General features: G+C 49.7%; 1 protein-coding gene across 1 annotated transcript in view; it reads left to right on the forward strand.

Moving 5' to 3' along the window:
- The window catches only part of TCERG1L (transcription elongation regulator 1 like), a 220,014-nt gene that overhangs the window by 141,581 nt on the left and 60,719 nt on the right, over positions 1-17,714 (forward strand). Inside the window, exons 5-6 of the mRNA XM_032174983.2 lie at positions 4,861-4,949; positions 8,556-8,644. Coding sequence (XP_032030874.1) covers positions 4,861-4,949; positions 8,556-8,644 — 178 coding nt within the window. The remainder of the gene's footprint in view (positions 1-4,860; positions 4,950-8,555; positions 8,645-17,714) is intronic.

The raw sequence follows: 17,714 nt of genomic DNA on the forward strand, positions 1-17,714 counted from the left end.
AGGCTGAGGCAGGAGAATCACTTGAAGGTTGCAGTGAATCCACTCCAGCCTGGATGACAGAGTGAGACCCCATCTCTAAATAAATAAATAAATCAATCAATCAATCAATCAATCAATCAATCATACATACATACATACATACATACATTCATTCATTCCTGATACTTCATTCAATGTAAGAAGTATTTGCTGGTCTTAGGGTGTGTGATGACTACATGGCATGCCATTGACTGGACCAGCGTCCTGGTGCTGCCTTTGAGCTGAGGCCTGACGGCAGGTGATGACGATACCTTTGAGTCTTCACTTTCCAGGCACTCTAGGAGAACAGGTGCCTCGGGCCTGGATTAATGACTGAGAAGCGCAATACGGAAAAGCTTCCAGGACCCTGACCCCGGGTCAGGCACAAGCAAACCCACCTCCTACTTCTTTCAGGGAAACAGGGCAAATTGATTGCTGAGCTCCAAGGGTTTCTGAAGCTAAGTCTTGCCCAGGAGATAGGACACCATTTTTCTTTCCACACTTTTCTCCTTTCTTTTCTTTCTTTATTTCTTTCTTTCCTTCCTTCCTTCCGTCCTTCCTTCTTTCTTTTGTGTGTGTGTTTTTGTTTTTGTTTGAGATGGAGTCTCGCTGTGTCACCCAGGCTGGAATGCAGTGGTGCCATCTCAGCTCACTGTAACCGCCGCCTCCCAGGTTCAAGCAATTCTCTGCTTCAGCCTCCCGAGTAGCTGGGGTTACAGGTGCTTGCCACCACGCCCAGCTAATTTTTGTATTTTTAGTAGAGATAGGGTTTCAGCATCTTGGCCAGGCTGGTCTTAAACTCTTGACGTCGTGGTCCACCCACCTTGGCCTCCCAAAGTGCTGGGATTATAGGCGTGAGCCACGGCGCCCGGCCTCCACACTTTTCTTAAAGAGATATTTCGTTGCCCGGTTTGACTTCAAGAGGCTGGTGTTGAATACCTTTTCCCCTGGATGCCCTCGCCAGTGCCTGCGGCCCTTTGAGAGAGGAGGAGAGGAGTGTCTAATTGCTCACAGTACATCCTCTCACTTTTTCCCCACCAGCAAGGAGGGTTGTGCTGGATTCTCTAAGAGCAGTAAATAAATGCTTGTCAGCGACTGACGTGGGAGTTTTTAGCACAGCCTTTTTTGCTTCCTTCCAGACTTCCATGCGACCTTCTCAGTTCTCTTTGTCTCTCATCACTGCCAGGAGGAAAATTACATTGAAGGCCACTGGGGAGCACTTCACATCTCAGAGTTGGGTTTGATCAATAGAGGCATTGCACAGAAAGGTATTAGTGCCGTGCCTCTCTTGGAGGGTAGAAATATGTTGCATGCTCCCCGAAGTACTTTAGCGCCCATGGTCTTACAACTTGTTGATTTTCCTCCATAAACTAGTTCTGTCTGCCACTCAAGGGAGGATTTTATGACAACATCATCAGAGTTTGTGGAGAGGCCCAAAGCAAAGAGTACTTAAGCATGTCAGAGTGGACCCTGGAAGTGGCCCTCGGAGAGCCGTAGAATAAGCACTTCCACAGTGGAATGGCTAGACACAGACCCAATTATGTGTGTGAGCCCCTGGTGCCACCCACGCATCTCCAAGGTACCTGCAAAATCAATGACTGTTAAAGAGTGCTGGTTATTAAGAAAACTATTTAGGGCAAGGCACAAACATTTGTCGCAGGTATTCCAGGGTGTGCGTCTGTGACTGGGGGCTTTAAAATGATCATCAACAATACCTTCTCTAAGAAGCACTCATGAGGAACAATGTAAATCCGTTTATCTCAAAAGCCAGACTTTAAGATCTGATTTTTACAAAGATCAACTGTTTTCAATATGAAAAATATCTTAATATGTTTTCTCAAGGTAATGGGGAATAAACTAGGCAATGCTGTCATTTGAGAACAGTATTATGGGCTTACGGCCTCCTCGCGGGCTGCCAGTGTTCCTAAGACAGTTTTTCACAATGTGTATTTATTTACATGCTCATAGAAGATACAGACATACATTTCTGCTACTGAGATTGCTGTGTGTTTTATAGGCACCCGCCATGTTGAAAACATAGAGTCTATGGCATAAAATTAAAACACAACCTCAGCTTTCCGTGCACGACCCCTCCAGACTTCCTCCCTGGGACTTGCTCTTTGCTGTACTTTAGCTAAAATTTAAACCAATTCACTTTTGGCTCATTCTTAGGTAGTAAAAAGCCATCCACTCATATCCAGTCAAAAAATAGGTCTCAGAGCAGTAGTGAAATATGTAGAGTGCTGGGTCATCAAATCACCAAGTTTAACTTCGCTCGTCCCGTCGCTTGGGCCTGCTTTGCGTTGGGTCTGCGAGGGCAGGGGAACAGTGGGCTCAGCTTCCTTTGTGTGCCCCCTTGTCCCTCAGTCAGGGGGCTGCTTCTGGTGTCTGCAGGATGGAGGCAGAGGGACAGAGCCCTGGGTTTTTTAACGAGGGTTCCCCAGGGCGTGGCTGTGTCCCCATCTGCTAGCCCCTTTCTGTGGCATAGAGGTAGTGACCAGCTAATCCCATCTTGTGGATGAGGAGGCAGAGATGGGGTGGGGACAGGACGACCCTGCAGGATCAGGACAGAGATCCGGTGTCCAGGCTGCTTGATGACTGCTGCACCTTGACAAGGATGGGCTCTGGGAGTAATTCTTACAGAGTTCCGGAGATCTTAATGCAATCCAGGGACTCTGCTTCTCTTCCTGAGTGACAATAAAATATTTCCACTGTCCTGAAATCTTTTCTTGACTCAGGTTTGGTTACCCAGTTCAGTGAAAAGCCGATAGTCCCTTCCCCAAGGCCAACCTCGAAATAGACCTGTGCACGGAGCTGCCAGGCCTGAGGGCGTCTCTTGGGGTGGTCATGGCTGTATGGGAGTCCTGTGGTTGGTCTTGGCAGGCCTCTTGTGAAGGAAGAGTGTGCAGTGTAGACTGTGTGGACACCCTCGTAGAGTGGCAATGATGGAGGAGGCCGGCGCCCTCGGGGATCCCTTCTCAGCCTATTTGCTGGCAGCCAGCACTAAGGGCAGACCAGCCACCTAGCCCTGGGGAGAGCACACAGGGCAGGGTCCTGTGCAGAGTGAAAGCGGTAGACAGGCTGGGCATTTTTCCACCTGCTCACTGGATGGAGCTGAGTCGGGGGTGGAATGCTGTGTTTCTGCCTGGTCCGAACTCAGCACCTCCAGGGAGGAGGCCTCCAGGCCACATCGGGCTGCCTTAGTGTTGCTGCTCCGCATCTGAAATAAATTTGCTGACTGACCCCACTCAAATGAGGGGCTTCCTCCCAAGGGCTATGGGGAAGGATGCCTTGCAGACCCCCTGGCTCTGCAGCCCCCAGCCAGACAGGTGCCAATGCCCACACAGGACATGACAGCCGGCCCTATGCAGGGCTGTGCAGATCTCCTTCCCGGAGCTGCAGCGGGGGCCCAGTTTGCAGTGGGGCAAGGAAGAAAGGCTGGAAGGTGGGGTGCGCCAGTGGGACCCCCAGTCTTGCCTTTCACCCTCTTCAAGCACAGACTGTAGCTTGAAGGGGCCACGGGACATCCTTTCTATGTGTGTGTGTGCATATACGCACCTGTGTGTTGTGTGCACACACGTATAAAGTGATTTACATTAATTCCCCATCCTCCCTTCTGCCAGGAAGGAACATACCCAGGCCTCCCTGACTGCACTGCCCAGTCTTGAGCTCTGGATCAAGCTGAACAAATCTCTGCTTCCCAAGGGTCCTGCCCTGCACACCCATGAGACCTGGCCAGGGCTTTCCTTTGAGAACTTATCTATTGTTTTAGGTTGGCGTGTGGTTAGATGGTTTGGGTCCTTCTTTTTATTCTTGGTATTAAAACAGAGCTCAGCCTTGCTTTACTGTTTTTCCCTGAATCTACTTGCAAAATTGAGAGTTAGACATCTTTGGAGAAGACAAAAATGTAACAATCTTTGAGAATTTGCAGAATCCCTTCCTCCCCCGAAACAAGCACTTTTCCAAGTGCGGTGGGTCCGGCACCCTGGAAGAACCAGGGCCCACCGTGGTGGCCAGTAAGCCATGGTCACTGGCGGTATGGCCTGCACAGAGCCCCTCCTGTCCCCTTGGCGTGGCCAGGACCAAGGGCAGCCCATTGTGGCCACCAGCTGGTAGAACTCAGCAAGGCTGGTTCAGCTGTCCTACACTGGCCCTTTGTCCTTTTTGGAAAGGGTCTGTGTCCTATTCATCTGTGACCCACGTGGCCCAGTTCACAAGGCTTGGCCAACAATGTTTCAGATGACACCCAGCCTGGGCATAGATGGAGTCCAGGAGGCAGGTTGACATCTCTGGAGGAGGCTCCTGACTGCCCAGTGCACTGGGGGCCCCAGCATGCGAGAGAGCAGCCTCAAGTCACCCACACACCTGGGCACAGCACTCCTACCCTGGGCCCACTGGGCTGGGAGTGGCGAGGGTTGTCAACGGCCTCACCCTGGTGATTGTCACCAGATGGACAACAGCCAAGTCTGGGGCCTGCCACTTTTGGGCTTGTTTCCTGCTTGTCCTTCTCCAAGAGGCTGAGTCCAGGGTGGAGTGAACACTGCCTGCACACACAGGCACAGGAGAGGGATGCCGGGAGGTCAGGCCGGGGAGTCCAGGGGTGCATGTGTGTGCTCAGGCCTCTGGCCCCTGCAAACCCATCGTCAGGTGCATCCTGGCTTTGGGATGAGAACTTTGTCACTAGACTTCAACCCAAGGACAGGGCAATGCCACCTTCCTGTGGAATGCACAGTGTCTACTGACCAATTTGAATCTTCAGGGCCACTTTTTGTCTTTGATTGCTTAGGTTTTCTAAACTACTGTAACAAATGAAATGTTAATGACAGTGCTTTGGCCCAACAGATACAAGGACAGAGCGGGGCCGAGCGGCCCGCCCTCCTGCCCTGATGCTACGGGCCCAGAAGAGCCGGGCTGGGGACAAAGAAGACAAGGTCAGTTTCGGGGCTCGTGTGTGTGTTTAAGACACAAAACCCTGGGTGTGGAGGACCAGGGCCAGGACACCCTCATGCTTGTTTGCTGTATGGTGTTTGTGAAATGACTGCCATCTGCTGTGTGAAGCAGCAGGACCTGGCACTGAAGGGGCCAGGTGGGGCCTGGAGAGCAGGGATGCAGCCCTGGCTGGTCCTGCCAGATCTGGGTCTGGAGCTCCCTGGGGGACGCTGTTGGGAAAGGATTTGGCTTCCATTTGAACTTTGTCCATTTTCAGGAGGAAGAGAAGACACACAAGGTAGTCAAACTCAGACACCACTTAGGCAAGAGGAAAGAAAAGCCAACACACTCATTCTAGTTTCAGGTCTTTCCCTTCACTGGCTTTTGCCAAATGGCGTTTTAAAGACTGGCCAGGACGGTGCATTTGAAGCATTTTGTGTTTTCAGTAGCACAGTCCCTCCTTTCAGTAACCCAAGGGAGTCACTTTTATTACTGCATTTCAAAATCACAAATCACACTTAATATGCTCTCATCTGTCAAATACACTGAAGACGCTGGTGGGACTCGGTTATTTGTCAACATTATCTCTTACTTCACCTTTCCAAGGTATTTCTCTGCCTCAAGCCGCACTGCAAGCTTTCTGTTCTCCCTGGTTTTGCTTCCGTCTCTCCTCTGAGTTCTTCCAGGATGTAGTCGCCCTGTTGTTCACGTCTCCTCCTCAATCATCGGTGCAGGAGTCCAGTGGTGAAAATTGATCACAAATAGAGCAAATTAAACTTTTGCCCCCTGAGATATGATTTTTCCAATTTTTCCAGATTAACATCCAGGCCAGAATTACATATTAATTACACAGATAGCCTTTCTAGTGCCTTAAATAACTCCTTTCCTCATCACGCGGTTCTTCAAGTCTAATGCACTTTTATGACTTCAACGGGGAACAAGAGTTTTATACCATGATTAGCCGTTTTTATCACCAACAGGAAATCATAACCAGCATGCATCTCATAGACAAGACCTCGGTAATTAGCAGTAGAGAACCCCAGCCTTGCCAAATTTAAACGTTAGTCCCCGTCACAAATGACATCCTACTCTATTTGCTTGAATAGTTAGCTGAGGTAATCTACCACTCAGAGACTTCTTGTTGAGTTTCTGTTGTTCAATTAACTTCATAATGAAAGTCCCCCCTAGTTTTTCTAATTGGATTGGTAATATAAGCTCTAGTCTTAATATATATTTTTTGAGACAAGTGTTTCTGAATGCTCCATGATGCCAAGTATTTATCCTGACCTTATTTTCTCACAAGAAACAAAGATATTTCCTACTACTAGAAAACCTATAAAAATTTTATTCATAAGCTTACAAACTTAAGGATAATGTTATAATATACATTATAAATCATGTGTAAAATACCAAGATGCCAGGATGAACATACGTAAACAGACCACCCCTTCCTTCCTGGTAGTCCCTTGTGTGATGTTTGAGAATATGCCCTTCCCAGGTTCACCCTCACGCTGGAGACTGCGCGAGATGCTTCTGGCTGAGCGCTTTAATCTCTGTGTTTCTTGTCCTTCCCTGTGGGCTGGCATCTCTCAACATGGGCCACTCACTCTGGATAACTCGGTCACCAAGACGCGGCTTCACTCTGTTTTCCATGGTTCTACCAAACAGCCACATTAGACAGACTGACTCGTTTGGGCTTTATCTCACCATTGTCTCTTATAGACACTTGAGATTCTTTTAATTTTTGTTCTAATCTTATGCTTCTGTGCCTCTGTAATTAACACTTTCCCTCCTAAGTGCCATGTTTGAAAGCAGCTGACACAGTGCAGATGGGCCCTGGCCCAGTGCAGCCCTCAGGGACCCACATGTGCTAGGTTTTGGTACAGCACCCCCAGCCTCCTGTGCATGGCTGATGTTGCACTGGGGGCTCCCCAGGAGGACTTTGGAGCTTTGACTTCATTTAGTTTTGGTTGGTCGAATGGTTAATCATCTTCCCACCTCCACTGCCTCATAAAGTACCAACATCAATTATGGTAGAAACGGAGATTCTAAAATTTTAGGATGATTTTCAATTTTTTTAATGAGTCGAGTATTCTAATTGCACCTGCCATTCTCAGCTCAGAACCAGATTGTTGCTCTGAATAAGGCACTGGTATTCTTAATCCCACCTAATTTTCCCAGAGAGAGAACGTAATCTATCAGAGCATTCTAAGTTTGAGATTAAAACCATGGAAACAGCTGGAAGAGGACAAAAGAAAAAAAGTTTCTCACACTAGAATTTATTATACTTCATGTGAATTTATTTCTTTCTTGTAGCCTTCCGAAATTCTGGTGATACTTCCTTATTTTTTTATTTCTCTTTGTGATATATGGTTCTACTGGTGAGAATTTGGTTCTTTCTGCCCAGTACTGACGGAACAAAGGTCTGCTGTCTGTCAAACATCAATGTGGCTAAAGGAGTTCGTCTGAATTGTAGGCCTCTGTTTATGTTAGAGTTGTGATGGGCCGTATTTTTAAATCTCAAGCAACTTTTATTTTTCTCCAAATTTTATTCCTAATGAATACTGATCAAGTGTCCTAACCATAGCTTATTTTTTCTCTCTTTTTAATTTTAGGGCATAAATCTTCATTTTATTCTAGGTGATAAATTTTCTTTTTTCTTTTTTTTTTTTCTTTTTTTTTTTAGACAGAGTCTCGCTCTGTCCCCCAGGCTGGAGTGCAGTGATGCAATCTTGGCTCACTGTAACCTCTGCCTCCAAGGTTCAAGTGATTCTCCTGCCTCAGCCTCCTGAGTAGCTGGGACTACAGGTGCGCACACCACACACAGCTAATTTTTATGTTTTTAGTAGAGATGGGGTTTCACCATGTTGGCCAGGATGGTCTAGATCTCTTGACCTTGTGATCCGCCCGCTTCGGCCTCCCACAGTGCTGGGGTTTCAGGCGTGAGCCACCGCACCCAGCATTTCAAACATTCTTATTTCTTAATGGAAACGTGGACCAAGCGAGCGTCAGAATCAGAATCATCCCCAGGATGGGAAACAGCCCCCATGAGCCCTGCCCCCGGCTGGATGTTCGGGAAGGGCGGGGTCCTGGGGAGGAACTAGGCTCTGTGTGGCAGAGTCGTTATTGAGGAATATGGGTTTGTCGCCTCCTCCCGCCTTAACGGGACCAGGATGTGGCAGCCCCAGCTTTGAGGCTCTCTGCCACTAAATGCTGTTGTTTTCATGGCACAATGTCTCCCACCGCTGGGTCAGCTCATTTCTGGGGATGCAGCCAGTGAGATTTTCTGTCCCAAAGACCTCAGACCTCAGATGCCCTCTCTTGGCTGCCTCTGACCGTCTCTGCTTCTGGAAAAGCAGGCAGCTTAGACAACTTGGGACAATGAGGGGGTGCCTTTGTCCAGATGATTGTTCCCAGTCTGCTCTGCACTGATTCCGTGTTCCCAGCAGAACCTCCCAGCCCAGGCGCTGCTGTGCTAAGGTCATTGTCTCGTGGCTACTGTAAGCAGCCTGCCTGCAGGAGATTTGTTTATTCCTCCCTTCCTTGCTTGTAATTGAAGGTGAGTGTTTAAAATTAAAAGCCACTCTCCTGTCTCTTTCTGTTGAAAGGAGCCTCCACCGATGCTGGGGGAAGGAGAGGACAGCACAGCCAGAGGCAACAGGCCGGTGGCCTCCACCCCGGTGCCTGGATCCCCCTGGTAAGACACCCCAAAGCTCGAGAGCCACTAGCAATGGCGTTGTCTGGTCCTGGCATTTGCCTGATGTCACCAAAGAGACACTGCCTGTTTCTCAGGCATCCTGTGTCTTAAAAAAAATGAACTTGCAACTCCTGACAGGTATAATTCTGCACTGTGGTCACATTCTGCAGAAAGAAAAAAATAACATTTAAGCAATGAGCTATCCTGCTCTGATCCATCTGTGAATATGTATTAAAATGATAATGCTGTTGCATGTCTATCAGTGAAAGGCAGTGGCTGAAGAAAGTGTAGCATGCCTTATGCTTCAAAAGATCTGTTTTCCCTCCACTCCAAGAAGAATCGTAACTGAATGGCTGTTAATTAAAGACGTGCCTGTTCTCTCTGTCGCCCTGCGTGGCTGCCTGCTCTCGGAATATGCCACACTCCAGACACCTTCCATGAGGGAGCCACAGTTTTTGGTTTTTAAAAATGTCCTTTTATAATGGAGTCATTTGGAAGCAGAATAAAAGGTTATTATAGTAAAAATTAAGTTTAAAGCCTGAAGATGAGAGTGTAGTATACAGCTGGGAGACACAGCTAATTTAAAGAACAGAAATAGCAACCACTATTGTCAGCTCAATGTGCCAGCCAGGTACAGAAGGCAGCCGGCTAAGGAGCGCAGGGCCCCCACCAGCCTTGCATAGTGAGTGAGCATGCCCCTGATGACCAGGCCTGCTGTGCTGTCCCCTGACCCTGTGATTATTAAGCCAGCCTTGCATAGCGAGTGAGCATGTCCCTGCTGACCGGGCCTGCTGTGCCATGCCCTGGCCCTCTGATTATTGGGGTGAACTTGGCTCCAATCTGGACAGACTGGCACCCCTGCCTTGTATGCCATGGTCAGTGTCGGTGGCAGGCTCCTGGCACCTCCAGCCTTCCATTTGTAGCTAAAGCTCCTCTGCACCCTGGGAGTGCCTTGGGGTAAGGCCTCCTTGTACTAATATTATGCTGTTTTCCAACCACCCATTCTCCAACCCTTACAATTTAACTCAATTTTGATGCTACCTACTGGGAGTTAGTGTCAAACCCCACAGGCTGGGGCTCAGTCTCTCAGGCTGCCCTGCTTTAGACATTGACTGCAAATGGGGTCCCCCAGCTGCTCGCACATCTGCCCAGCTGACCACAGATTTGGGGTTCCCATGACCTCCTCTGCACTTCAGTGGTGACTTTCTAGGACCACTCCCCGAACTCAGGAAGTGCTTTACTTGTGATTACAGTTGTCTTATCAAGGATACAATTCAAGAATAGCCAGTGGAAGCAATGCTCAGGGTAAGATGTGGACCTGACTGAGCTTCTGGGCCTCGCCGGCGCCACCCTCCCGGTGCTGCAGCGTTCACCAGCCTGGAAGCGCTCTGAACCTCAATGTTCTAGAATTTTAATGGAGATGTAACGACATAGGCATGACTGATGAAATCATCGGCCAAGTGAGAGGACTCAGAGGGTTGGGCAGCGCTGAAAGTGACGGCCCTCCAGTCACGTGGTTGGTGTCTCTGGAGACCAGCACCCTCCCTGAAGCTACTCGGGGTCCTGAAGTCATTTCATTTGTGCAGCCTCGGGCACAGGTGTTATTCCTACCAGGTCAGGGACTTGCTAGGAACAACAAGATGCTCTCCTTGCTCAGGAAATTCTAAGAGTTTGGGAAGCTCTGTGTCAGGAATCTGGAACAAAGACCATATACCTCCCTCTGCTGCTTAACGACAGGGGTATATTCTGGAAACGCATCCTCAGGCAGTGGCATCTGACATCCTTTTGTGCACATCACAGGGTGCGCTCACACAGGCCTGGTGGCACGGCCTCCTACACGCCTGGGCTGTATGGTGTAGACCGTGGCTCCCAGGCTGCAGACTGCGTGGCGCTGACTGCACGGAGGCAGTTGTGACACAGTGGTGGGGATGTGTGTGTCTGAACACATCCAAACGTGAGAAGTATAGTAAGTTTGATATTATAGTCTGACGGGACCACCATGGTATGTGTGGTCGGTCCATGGTTGAGAGAAATGTCACTATGTGGCACATGACTGCATATACATTTTACGATGCCACGAACTGTTTGAGAGCTTCTCCAGGCAGACTCTCCAACGTCTCCAAGGCAGGCACATCACACTGCGGGGTTGGGAAACATTCCCCGAGACCGTGTGGCATCCTCACACAGCTTCCGCCACGCTCCCCTGGGGGGTTGCAGGGATCCAGAAGACTTGACCTTGGGCACTAGAACCTTCTCACTGTGAAAGCTGCTGCTTGCTTCTCCAGCGATATTGTGTTACCATGAGCAAGGCTTCGTGGGATCCAGCAAGTGAAAACGGTTCCCTGGCTGCTCCGCTCCCCTCCCTCGGCACGGGTCTTTGCTGATGAATCGTGGGTGGGTGAGGGAGTCTGTTGGTTGCTGCGTGGTCTCACCTGGAAGTGCACTATCCCTGCTGCAGGAGAGGTTCGGGCACAGGAGCAGAACAAGGGAGCTTGGCTCACGTGGGAGGGCAGACCCCATGCAGGACGAGGACTTAGCAGGTCCTTGTAGGTTTCTGAGAGTGGAGCAGCTAAGCCGGGGGTACTGGCAGATGAGGGAATGAATGGCGGGTGCTGGGGATGGGAGGTAAGGGTGGCTGTGGTCAGAGGGAGTGGCGGGGTGTAGGCCCATGGGTTTCAGGTGAGGTGGGTGAAGGCTTAGGCCTGGGAGCACAGAGGAAGGACGGCCAAGGTCCCACAGGACCTACAGGCCTTCCTGGTCTGCACAGTGACTGGTGCCACTCTGGCGGAGGTGCAGTGTGGGTTCCTGGCCATGTCATCTTTAACTGGCAAGCATGAGGATGAGAGGGAATTCTCCAGGGAGCCCCAGGTGGGCGCCTCCTGTGTTACAAGATGAGGTAATACCTTGGAGTGGACGGAGAAGCTTCATGCTGGGAGCACACTGCTTGAATCAGATCTAGGCTTGCCTGCTGGGACCCGTGCAGTATCATAGAGGGAGGGAGAGATGGCTGCTGCTTCACTGCATTTCTCGTTTCGTGTTTAGTCTAACCTCAGCCCCTCCTGAATGCAGAGAGAGCCTAGGCTTGGTTGAGCAGCTGTTGGAATAAGGATGTGAGCATTGGCAGACCGCCACCAGACCTCAGAGGGTGGGTTTGCACTTACCTTTAAAGGTGGAGGCACCTTCGACATTGCAGAGTGAAGGGGCCACTCCAGATCTCAGCTTCTCCTGTGGCCGCGTGCTCTGCCAAGGAGGGCTTTGCGTGCCTCGTGATGTGACATCCTCGCTAATGTCAGCATGATGCACACAAGCCTGGGAACAGCACACTCTCCTCACACTGCAGCCTGCATCTAGGAAAAGCTCTCTCTGCTGTGGGGTGGGGTTGGGGGGTCGTCTATGCCTATTTCACTTGATTACCTGAATCATCTGCTTCCATCTTGCTTATAGAGATTTGCTAGTAGTCAGCCTTTCCCCTGAGTCAGCCAGGGTCTCATGGAGACACACTGGGAGCTCCAGGGACAGGAGTGGGGCCCTTTCATCTGTCTCATTTTCCCTCACCCATTTGAAACAAGCCATGCTTAGAAAGGGTGTCTTTGCCCAGACAGAGAATGTATGAGACTGTGGCCACCTTGAACTTTCTAAGAAGACCACAGGGGGTCTCGGGGAGCTTGGCAGAGCCCCCAGGACTAAGGAGGCATTGGGGAGGGGCCCCAGTGACAGCTTCTGCCAGAGGCACAACAGCCCATCCCTGCCCAAATAGACGAGCTCCTTGGTCTTCATCTCAGCCATGGAATGCTTAGACCGAGAGGTCAAGCCCACGGTGCTCTGTAAGTCTCTGACACATGGCTGTCAGGTCACAGTGTGGTTTGCCTGTTTGCCCTGAGCTGACAGAAAGGAGCCCTCTCCCCGTGGTACACTGCCCCTTTTCCTGCTGAGGCCCCCAACCGTGAGTGAGAACCCGCATGCCCTGCAGAAGGGCATCGTGGCCGAGTGTAAAGCAGGGAAAGGCCTTGTGCTTGGGGTTCGGGGCTGCAGTGGAAGTGGGTGGGAAGGATGGTGGGCAGGGGTTGAGTCTTAGAAGGCCAGTTCAGGGTCACCTGGGGGACCCCACGGGCACTACCAGCTGAACCGGTGGCAGGGTGAGCAGGCACGGCCGCAGAGGAAGCTCTGGTGGCTCCTGCTGACTCCTCCCTCTCATGGCCAAGCCCAGAGCTCGCTGCCCGTGTCTCAGGGAACCTCCTTCTGTCTGTCCCATGACGGTGCATCCTCTCTGCGATGGTCCACTTGGCAGTCAGAGACCAGACCGCCCTCAGCCAGGCAGAGGTGATGGTCCAGGCTGTCAGCTCAGGTTAGATCCCAGAATTAGGTCCTCTGTCTACGTAAGTGTAGACCTCAACTTTCTCCTAAGGAAACCTGGCTTCTAGAAGTTTCCACATAGGTGGGCCAGCCAAGCAGGCTGGGCTAAAGCAGGCTCAGAAGGAGTTCCTCTTGCATATCACAGAGCCATCTGGGGGCAGCTGGAATTGGGATGATAAGGAGGTAAGGAGTTTTGGAATCCACTCAACACATCTGCAACGAAAATCTAATTAGTCTTACTCGTAGTTAACTTTTTCATGTAGTTATTAAATACATTTTGAATAGAAATGGAGTGTTTGAGAAGACAGCAGACTGAATAAGACCCTCCATCTCCTGTGTGCAGTTATAGGGAAGAAACTCACTTTCAAAGGTGAAACTCCTCCAGCATTTTTCTGATTTGCATCTGCTCTTGGGAAAGCATCTTAGAAAGCAATGAGGTGGTAGAAACTGGTTTAAAAGTGATGAGAGCAGAAGGGTGATGTTTCTCCCGTTCCCTGCAGGAGCTGGTGCTCCCTGCTAGAGCGCAGTGAATCCATACAGAACGCCGGCAGCAGACGGGTGGCATCCTTAGTTATTCCTAACTATGTGGGAGTCTCTCTGCTGTTCTCGCTGCGGAGAGGTGGCCAGATGCAGGGCCTCCTTGAAAGCGTTAATGTAATGCTAAGCACTTGAGAAATGCAAAATTAACACCCTGACAGGGAATAAAAATGAAGAAAGAGCCATCTACCCACTCTTGTCTAATGGCCTGGGCCAGTTTAACCATTAACCATGGTGTCGAAGTTCAGAGTAACTTCTGTAGCCAACTCTGCTGTCTGAAAACCAATTCCACATACTACTGCTGGGTGGTTTCAAGGATACCATGTCCCAGACATGGTATTTTAGGGAGGATAAAGGAGATAAAGACTGCGTTTACTTTCATACCAGGTGAAATCCGACCCTCCTCTAGAGAAGACAGAGCTTGTGTCGTGGCAATAGTTGCAATGAAACTTGAATTACTTTTTTTTCAAATCTTCTTTAAACTTTTAGGCATGTTAACAGTAGAATAGCGTTATTATTATTTTATTCTCCTTTGGAAGTTCTGTATCTTCTTTTTTCGCAATTTGGCTTTAGACACAAATAGTAATTTTGAGGGAATTAAACCACTCCCACTTATTGGCAATAAAAATGTTTTTGCAGAGTTGATGACATGGGAAAATTTCAACAGTAATTGCTCGACAAAGTGTAAAATCCATAGCTTTTGGATTAAATGACAATAAATGTCAAAAATGATGATTAATCAGCATCTTAAAATTATTTAAAAGCTATAGATTTACAAGTAGTTAGCTATTTTTGTGAAATTAAAAAATATATATTAAATATTGGTTTTAACATTATCTTATTTTCTAAAAAAATTCAGATTGCTACAGTGCAGGTTTTATGTCATGATCTGTTAATAGCACGGATCAAAGTTCTATTTAAGATGGCTTGGAAAGCTAGGAAATGCACTTTAGGAAGTTGACAGTGTCGGAAGACGCCACTTTCTAGCAAAGCTGATTCATGTTTTATCCTAAGAGGCAAAAGTCGTTAAAAGGTAAGAAGTGTGGGGCAGATTATCCAAATGAGTACTGTGCATTCCTCTGATGTTAGTGTGTCTAGCCCAGAAGCCGGGGCTGACTCTGCATTTCTGCCTGGAGAGGTAGGACCTATGAGCAGACACCAGCCTAGAGATGTGCTTTGTGAGCTGTTGTAGGTATAAGCATCTTTCAAAGGGCTGTTTTGTATTTCCAAATCCCAGGGACATGCTTTGGTTGTCCTGATTTTATGTTAATGACTTGTCCTTAATTCTGACTTCATTTTCTATTTCAGTACCTGTGGGTAACATCTTTTTGTATTAGTTCATAATTATTTATTGGGCGTGACATTAAAAAAAAATGTTTCTGTGGATTTTCCAAATACAGGTATTGGGCATGTTTGACTTTTGAAAAACTAGTATCAAAATCATGTTCTGAGATGAAGTTAGTAGAACTTTTCTAAAAAGAAAGGAAAATTTCCCAAGACATAATACATGTGGATGATGTTCAAGAAGAAAAAGGTGATTAGAAATGATGGTGATTACGAGAGATGCGGGGCTCGGTCACATCAGCCTGTGTCACTTTCTCCCGTGCGCCGTCCCCTGACTGGCAGTTGCACTCGCTAAGCTGAGGGATGACGTATCCGCCTTCTTTGAGTAAGTAGTGCTGAAGAGAAACCAAATGTCACTTCGGCCCTTTTGCAGAATTGAGCCTTTTATTATGTCAGAGAAGGGACAGGAGGAGTCACTTGTCAGGGAGGGGACTCTAATGTTGAATTAAATGTCCGTGTGGTTTAGTGAGAGAGGAGGATTTGGTGGGGAAGCTGCCATTTAGCTCACGTTTGAGAGGTCTGGCGGGAGCAGCCCAGGAAGTCGGGGGTGGGCCGTGGGCTGTGCCACCTCCACTTCCCTCTCAGCCGATTTTCATTGGTCCTCAGGCCACCTTGCTTTCATCCCCAGGCAGCCACCGGCTCCTGGACGTGCTGTCAGCCCCCTGCCTACATGGGGCAGGTGGCAGTTCTATCCATCTTCGACTGGCGACTGGCGGGGAGATCAGAAATCAGATGAGTCCCTGGGTTTGAGGAAAGCTGGGACTCCGCTGGGTGCAAGAGCAGGCGACACGCCTTTCGAACTCCATAAGACAGGGTCTCCCGGCAGCCCCCAGCCCAGGTGGAGCCCAGCTCTCGGCGGAAACCTGTGTTCTCAGGGGCTGCCTGGGCCAGATGCTGCCCTCCCGGCCAGCCTCCGGGGGCTTGCGTCTGCGCTGCAAGGCTGGGCAGAGCTGGCAGGGCCCCGAGTGGCCTCGGCTCAGCATGACTATGGAGTGGTCTTTCCCTGCGGCTCATGATTTAACAATGACAAAATCCATTTGTGTGAAATAACGAAAGATGGATTGGTAAAATCTTTTAAGAATTATGCCAAGAAGTTAACAGAGATGCCTTTAGGAGCACAGACACCTGAGCCCAGGGCAAGGGGAATTTTGTTTTCAGCCAAAAAGCCTCTGTTGTTGGTGCTGTGCAGGGACGTCCCCACCCAGCTTGTCCACCGTCTCACTTCCAGTCTCTCCCTGGTGTTCTTTCCTGGTGTCTTTTTACCTCAAAGGAGGAAGTAGGGGAGCCCGTGCTCTTGGGAGGCCGAGGTTGTGTCCCCAGGCTCCTGGACTCTCACCGTGCAGCCGCCGCCAGCGCCTGGAGCACCTTCTGTCTACAGCGTCACTAGCCCTATGGATTTTTGAGAAAGGACAGCAAGACGGCCCACGGCCTGTAGCGGAGAGGCCACACAGTCACGCGGCAGGTGCCCGGCCCAGGCTGCCCTTTCCATCCCAGTACAGCACGCCTGTTGCATGCTCGTGTCCTTGTCTTGCATATCCGCACCTTCTTCTCGAAGCGAGGGTTGGTGGTGGTGGCAACCACGGCCAGACACGGCTGGGCTGGAGAACCTACTCAGGAGGGAAGGAAGGCGGGAGGGAGGGCTCCATGCGCTCCTCCTGGAGTCCTTGTAAGCCCTAGTCCCTCACCCAGCTGCCAGGTGGATGGGCCTGGGCCGCTCAGTCCTGCCCAGGTTGGGCCCCTCCCAGATACAAAACCCCAGAAGAGGTGGGGAGGACCAGGAGAGGGAGAGAAGAGGGCGAAGGGCATTGAGTGCGGCCCTTTCATTCTGAGAGCTTAGCCCTGGTGGCCCGGCCCCAGGGAGTGTGTGGCTCTGTCCATCCCCCAGGACACTCCTGGAACAGGGCATTCAGGGATGAAAGATGGGTGGAGACAGGGATCCAGGGAGAGCCTTTGTGTAGTGGGGGACTGGGAGGGGAGCATTCCCTCCCCACCAGCCAGCTGATTTTGAAGCTCGGGGTCCTGCTATTTGCAGGACGAATGTGGGAATCCTTTCATACAACAAAGCAACAACCCCAGTGTTCGTTCAGTGAAACCCAGATCTTCCTATATTGCGGCTGCTTGGTGTGGATGTACTGTACCAGACTTAAATAACACTGATGCACTAACTATATCCTCTGGGATATGGGGACAGTTAGAGAGAAGAGGGAATATGGCAGGTATCCAGAAATCATACAGTGTGATTAAAGAAGGGGAACACGTGCATATCACTTAGAATGGGCATAAAATGGTACATAAAATTATTCCCGCGTGTTACAGCTGGCCCCGTCTAGTGGAAGCCAACCGTAACAAGTGGATGGGTGGATTTCTCTGGGGAAACTGCATTCATTTACCAGCGACTCACTCTGGTTCAACTCCATACCCGCTGTGGTTCGACTCCATGCATTTCCCCAGGGCTCAGGAGCTGGGCTTTTTGTGGCCTGGATATAAATGGGTGGCGTGTTAGTTGCCGTCACTCAGCCTCCTCCTGGGTGTAATCTCTTACCAAGTCCTAATTAGCTCCACTCTTCACTGGGAATTGGGAGCTGTTTCCCCACACTTTGGGAAAACTGGCTGTTCCCAGCATCGGAATGCACCTTGGGTGTCTCTGCATCTGAGAACCAGGGACCTAGAGTCAGTGCATCCTGAGGCACTGCACTTACAACAAATGTTGGCCTAGGATCTGGGGAAAATTTGGCTGAATAAATATAAATCCCCAAATGTAAAGCCTCTTTAAGTTAATAGCAAAGCTTGGAGGCCAGCTGGGAAAATCCCTCAGAAAGTCAATGAGAAAATGATG

The sequence above is a fragment of the Hylobates moloch genome, unplaced genomic scaffold (genome assembly GCF_009828535.3).
Source record: "Hylobates moloch isolate HMO894 unplaced genomic scaffold, HMol_V3 SCAFFOLD_3, whole genome shotgun sequence".
Taxonomy (NCBI): Eukaryota; Metazoa; Chordata; class Mammalia; order Primates; family Hylobatidae; genus Hylobates; species Hylobates moloch.